Source organism: Panicum virgatum, chromosome 8N (assembly GCF_016808335.1).
Source record: "Panicum virgatum strain AP13 chromosome 8N, P.virgatum_v5, whole genome shotgun sequence".
Classification (NCBI taxonomy): Eukaryota; Viridiplantae; Streptophyta; class Magnoliopsida; order Poales; family Poaceae; genus Panicum; species Panicum virgatum.
This window is the reverse complement of record NC_053152.1, coordinates 13,026,671-13,033,005: the sequence shown is the minus strand read 5'-3', so window position 1 is coordinate 13,033,005 and position 6,335 is coordinate 13,026,671. Positions and strand designations below refer to the sequence as shown.

The 6,335-nt window shown below is 43.2% G+C and overlaps 1 protein-coding gene across 7 annotated transcripts; it reads right to left on the bottom strand.

Moving 5' to 3' along the window:
• Positions 1-1,801: 1,801 nt before the first annotated feature.
• LOC120686441 (ubiquitin thioesterase OTUB2-like) lies at positions 1,802-5,897 on the bottom strand. 7 transcript variants are annotated; one of them, XM_039968647.1, is made up of 10 exons: positions 5,456-5,897; positions 4,858-4,938; positions 4,164-4,241; positions 3,693-3,860; positions 3,422-3,541; positions 2,796-2,854; positions 2,652-2,707; positions 2,461-2,564; positions 2,084-2,327; positions 1,802-2,040 (listed from the first exon to the last, which is right to left on the bottom strand). In XM_039968647.1, the coding sequence occupies exons 3-10, from the start codon at positions 4,227-4,229 to the stop codon at positions 1,910-1,912; spliced, it is 948 nt and encodes a 315-aa protein (XP_039824581.1). In that variant the 5' UTR covers positions 4,230-4,241; positions 4,858-4,938; positions 5,456-5,897; the 3' UTR covers positions 1,802-1,909. The 7 variants fall into 7 exon arrangements, 4 of the variants coding, with proteins under 4 accessions (XP_039824581.1, XP_039824582.1, XP_039824583.1 ...); XM_039968648.1 differs by having other exon boundaries at positions 4,858-4,942; positions 5,456-5,875; XR_005680178.1 differs by lacking the exon at positions 5,456-5,897 and adding an exon at positions 3,025-3,297 and having other exon boundaries at positions 1,802-2,327; positions 4,858-5,449.
• Between the last annotated feature and the right edge of the window lie 438 nt (positions 5,898-6,335).

The following is a 6,335-nucleotide window of genomic DNA, read 5'->3' as shown; positions in this document are numbered from 1 at the left end:
CTGCTTGGTCTCTCTGGCTTCTCTCTTCAAGAGGACGTTCAGGGACTACTGAGCACTCATCTCAACCGACTCCACTCCTAGCTGAGACTTGGGAGCTTCTCTCCCTCTCTCGCCTTGCTTGTACCCCCTACTACAAGCACTCCGGGTGCAAGATAATACAGTGCCCTCGCACACCCCCTTTGCTGGGCGTACGGCCCCGCGGCCGGAACCAGGATAAACCGTGTGTTACTGTGTTGCCTCTTGCATCATCATCTGGGACGAGGAAACACGCAGCATTTACTAGTTGGGATCCGGGCCCCCGGGTCGGGACACCGACAAGACTTGATAGGCTTTCCATCAAGTCCAAGAACTCTCCAAACGAACTCCGGATGAAGTCGTGACAGTCTTCACAAGTCGGTGATGTCCTGTAGTCCGAATCCAACCCGTGCGAATCCCCTTCCTTTATGATCCTCTCCATCATTCCTAAGCAAAACAAGGGTGCGCGTGTCCCCATTATCGAAATATGATGGACAAGAGTTTAATAGTGAACTTACTTGATGGTTTAGCTGGCGGGCACGAGCACGAGTAATAGGACCACTCGGTGTCGGCGATGGAGTCGGTGGAGGTGTGGATGTATCGATAGTGTTGATGTCCTCATCATCCTACCCTTCTTGCATTTGAGTCGTCCTCGACTCAAGCTCAACTTCTTCTCCAAAATATGGTTTCAAATCTGCAATGTTAAATGTGGGACTAACCCCAAAATCTGCAGGAAGATCAAGCTTATATGCGTTCTCATTGATTCGTTGCAACACTTTAAATGGTCCATCAGCTCGAGGCATTAATTTAGATTTACGCAAGGCAGGAAACCTATCCTTTCTCAAATGCAACCAAACCAAATCTCCAGGTTCAAAAATCAATTGCCTTCTACCTTTATCACCAGCAAGCTTATACTTAGCATTCATGTATGTTTTCTTTAGTTGTTTCATGCAGTTTCAACATCAATTCAGCACGTTTATGAGCATCAAAATTCAATTTTTTAGAAGTTGGCAAAGGCATTAAATCAATAGGAGCACGAGGTAACAAACCATAGACAATTTCAAATGGGCACAGCTTTGTAGTAGAATGCACTGATCGATTATAAGCAAACTCAACATGAGGCAAACAGTCCTCCCACATTTTAATGTTCTTTGTCAAAACAGCCCGTAACATAGTAGACAACGTTCTATTCACCACTTCAGTTTGGCCATCAGTTTGGGGATGACAAGTTGTAGAAAATAAAAAGCTTAGTCCCCAACTTACCCCATAAAGTTCGCCAAAAATGACTAAGAAATTTCGCATCCCGATCAGAAACAATTGTATTAGGCACACCATGTAAACGAACAATCTCGCGGAAGAACAAATCAGCAATGCGTGTAGCATCATCAGTTTTATGACAAGGTATAAAGTGTGCCATCTTAGAGAATCTATCCACCACCACAAAAATGCTATCACGCCCATTCCTAGTTCTAGGCAATCCCAACACAAAATCCATTGAAATATCCTCCCAAGGAACGCTAGGAACAGGTAAGGGCATATACAAACCATGCGGATTTAAGCGTGACTTAGCCTTTTGACAGGTAGTGCAGCGAGCAACAAACCGCTCCATGTCCCTTCTCATCTTTGGCCAAAAGAAATGACCAGCAAGGATGTCTTCTGTCTTCTTTGCTCCAAAGTGCCCCATCAAGCCGCCTCCATGTGCTTCCTGCAGCAACAACAAACGAACCGAGCTAGCTGGAATGCATAGCTTGTTAGCTCTAAACACAAAACCATCATTTACCACATATTTGTTCCATACTTTTCCATCCTTATATTGCAGCAACACATCTTTGAAATCATTATCATGTGCATATTGTTGTTTAATTGCCTCCAAACCAAAGATCTTATAGTCAAGCTATGTCAACAAAGTATATCTCCTAGACAACGCATCAGCAATTATATTCTCTTTCCCCTTCTTGTGTTTGATGACATAAGGAAAAGATTCAATAAATTCGACCCACTTAGCATGTCTACGGTTCAGCTTTCCTTGACTACGAATATGCTTCAAAGATTCATGATCAGAGCTTTCCTTGACTACGAATATGCTTCAAAGATTCATGATCAGAATGTATAACACGGGGCACTTCATGATGACGATGGCGTGGCCAGCATCCACATCTTGGCGTATCCTCTTGGACACCAGCGTAGAGGTCTAGGCCTTCTGCTTGTGAGAGGTACTCCACTCGGAGTGGCACCCCGAGTGCGGTGACTAATGCAGTTATCTGAACATGATCTGTGTAGACCTTACGCTGGATAACTTCGCGGAAGCACCACTGTTCTCAAAGAAAAAGAAAGGCGCAGGTAGAATAGTGTCAGGTTTTGTGGAACAAACGCATTGGCAATTCAGAACTGATAGGTAGTACCCCATAACGCAGGGTCCCAAGCCAAAGTGGCGGAGAAACTTACATCTCTGAGGGTTAAATCTTCGCTGAGTTCAGGTATACTTGGTTCAAACTGTTCACTGTGCGAGCATATCCAGACAGCTGCTACTATTCTGAGGAAAGAAAAAACTGACCGACAAAACATGTGTTAGAACAGTGAACTAGGATCAAGTGGAGTAAGGGATTTTTGGGTTCTAGATGGGGTATTTTACTCACTGTCATTTGTCGTGTCATAACCGCTGAAGAACTCAAGAAGTGTCTGTCTGCGATAGCTGAAAAGAAGGCACATGTTCAGTAAAGTGAAATTCATGGGCAGTAACACTTTGATGCGCTAGCAGAAAAACAAAACATATCAGAAACCTGCGACTGCTTGATACATGCTTCCATCTCTTTACTTTCTTTATCAAATTCTTAAATGCCTGAAAGAATCAGAAAATCACTAAATCTTGCAACAATGCTTATCATTTATAACAACATATGGACAGATATCACCGCGATAACAGTCTTCTGAGAAGCTTGAATCTTAAACCAGTAAACACAAATTTAATAAGATAGTAGTTAAGAAAGAAAGTATCTTATAAGGGAGTACCATAAAAGAAAACGTCCCCCCCCCTTTGGATCAGATGACCACACGAAGCAGCATGAGTGGATTATATCTGTGTAAGCAGGAAGTATGTCTTCTTTTATATCTATAGTTATATCCCACTACTGGAGTTCTGTGAGAGCGAACCGATCTCTACATGCGTATTTGCTAGCATTCCACCGTCACATTTTCAGTAAATTTAAATTTGAATATGTCAACAGGGTGTATAATTGTGATGACATGCCAGAATGCCAATACTATGAAACAACGGTGCATATCCTGCAAATTATAAATAAGAAAGAAAAGTGAGATGCCAGATCGAGCTTGACGCAACTTCAAGAAAATCATTCCTTAGGAATGTTTATCTCAGAATCGCCAAAAGTTGGAGAGGGTGTGAGCTAACCTTGTGGGTCCTGGAAAATTCGGAGGTCAATGCAAGGCGCGCATGTTTCCTAGCCAGTCCTTTAACAACAGCAAGAAGACGACGTTCCTCATGTGCGTCCTGCCTATCAAGAACTTGCTCCTGTTTTACAGTGGCACAAACTAGGTGTTAACCGTGAAACATAAATCTTATTCTTTTTTTTTTTAGAAACAGACATTGTGCCCTGCTTTTCGAAAGCATATAAGAGTGGCTTACAAATCTTATTCTAAGGAAAAGGGTGAAGGATACTTACAAGGTAAGAGAATATGAAGTTCCTGTAGAAACACTCTCCATCTCCATGCACTGGCCTAAATCCATAATAGGCATGTTGAAGGTTCAGTGCATTTGTATGAAATAGTTCTCGTCCAGCAACCATTTTGAGGAGATTGTAATGCGGAATGATCCCGGGCATGGGGATTATCTGCACCAAACACGTGACCAAAGGAATCCAAATCATAATGATTTGAAACAGGAAGAAACATATTTATAATTGGATGGCAATTTGTTATGCCTTCAAGTATCCACAGTTTAATGAAATGTTTCTACAAGCCATTAATAAATGTAATGTCTACGCTGATATGTGGTTGGTTGTTATTCAGTGAAAGAAAACAAATAACACATATGTCACATCTAAATTTGGTAGAAATTCAAGGCTGATTTGGTCCCGTTACAGTCCAATACTTGACAATTAGAAGAGGCACATAAATTTTATATGGAGTCAAACCTCGTGATGCACATGAGGTTCCATTACTATAGAGTTTTCATCGGAGCAACACTTTAGCTTTCCCATCCTGCCCGAAAACTGTTACATAAGAAATGGGTCAACATCCGCAATTTTTGCACGAATTAGCTGCAATCGTAAATAATTAAGACTGAGATCAAACAGTTTGCACAAGGAAACAATGGAAATGGGTATTGGAACTTACACAATAGTACAAAAATATCCAAGAACTTATTGTCTCGGCCAATGGTATATTACAAAAGTTATAGAAGAACCAGAACATTACGTATCAGCACATTTTATGGTACAATGAGGAAAAAACACCACACCGACCATCATTTAAACACAAACAAGAACACCTTATGCTTTTAAAAATTTGAACACATCACACAATATCATTGCTTTTCTTTAAATTCCATATCAACAGAAGAGGCTGGCGCGTAAGCAAGAATCATGGAATCTGAGCAGAACAGATAACTGAATTTCCATAACATTCCCAATTCTTTCATCTCTGCACCAGGTTGAACAAAGATTTCTTATCATGATTAGACTTAATCATCTCAAGGCTTCATATAGGAACAGATAAACTAAGACATAAGCATCCTAATCCCACGTCTCAAACACGAAAATTGGCACAATAGTGATCGCACTAGCCAACAATCACAAGTAAAAAAGATTAGAAATACTCAGGCCATACCCTGTTTCTGATGCTTCCTTTAACCTTGCTCCAGGCCGATTTCTTCTTCACTTCTTCAAGTGATGTTTTCAGCGGTTTCACCTTACTCCAGAGTTAAACATCGAGATCAAACATTCAAGCAAGGGATCAGCAATCACAAAGCACAAACTCCCGTAGTCTTGTCGGTCATTCATATGATTATGCTTGGGCCGTAAGCCAGTTTCAGAAATCAACCAGCCAAGGGCTAAAACCAGCTATTTAAGTGGCCAATGATCTAGTGAAAGTACACCCATTTATGACATCTCAAATGAACACACAGATTGTCCCTAACAGTTTTCACTGCACTTGGAAGCACTACATCACACAGAACTGAAAATATTGAGTAAAACAGGGCAAGAACATGCGCCTACATAACTCGCTGCAAGATCGATCAATGCAGAAAGACAAATTGGCCCAAACATCTGCCCAAGGATTCCGCTCCTAAGACGCCAGACAATTTCTTGGCTCCCCCACAACAAATCATCCCCAAGATTTCGCAAGAACAACAGGAATCCACCTCCCGAATCGCAAGAAAGCAGGAAATCTCAAGAACCTGCTTCAAAGCTCCAAGAAATCGCACCTGCTCCGTCTGTCGCCCCTCCGGTTCGTCCGGGTCGGCCGATCCCCGGCCCAGTTTCGTCTTGCTCTCCAGCAACAGTTCGTAGAATACCTTCTTTATATCGATGCGCTCTGCGGACTCGGCGGGCACCGTCGCCGCCTCCACCGGGACGGCGGCGGATGGGCTCTGGCCTCCGCCTCCGCCCCCGCCCCCGCCCCCGCCTCCCGGTGGCCCATGGACGGGGCTTTCTTGGAGGCGCTCGGAGGGCGGAGCGGGGGCAGGCGGCGCTGCGGCTTCCTCTGCCGCATCGGCGGCTGCTGCGACTGCGGCGGCGGCGCTGGAGTCGTCGCGCTCCCCATGGACCGGTTCTTGAGTTTGGATGTCATCTTGGTCCTGCCGAAAAGGGAACCGCAGGGTTGATTCGTGATTCTGCAGAAACCTGGGGGCGGGTAGAAATTCGTGGAGGGCGTCTCTGTTCGTTCCAGAATAGTAGGGGGCTATTTATAAAGGCGGTAGTGATTGGCAGCTTGGCGCTTGGCGGTTGCGCAACGGCTGGTGTGGATTGGCAGTTTGGTCCTTAGATGATTCTGATTGTTGTGAATGAACTGCACATTTGTAATGTACTTTGGTGTTCTTATTTTTCTTTTAACAAACAAAAGAACTGTTCCATTCAGTCTTGCTCTTGCCATGTAAATGGATTTGGGGATGTTTAGTTGCGCTCCGTAAAGTTTTTGAAAATACATCTTTTTATGTTTGAAGTACTAAATATAAATTAATCACAAAATAAATTACAGAACTCGTCTGTAAATCGCGAGACGAATGTAATGAGCCTATTAATCTGTCAATAGATGTTGTTTACTGTAGCAATTTAGCGCCTGATTACGGTCTAATTAGGTTCATT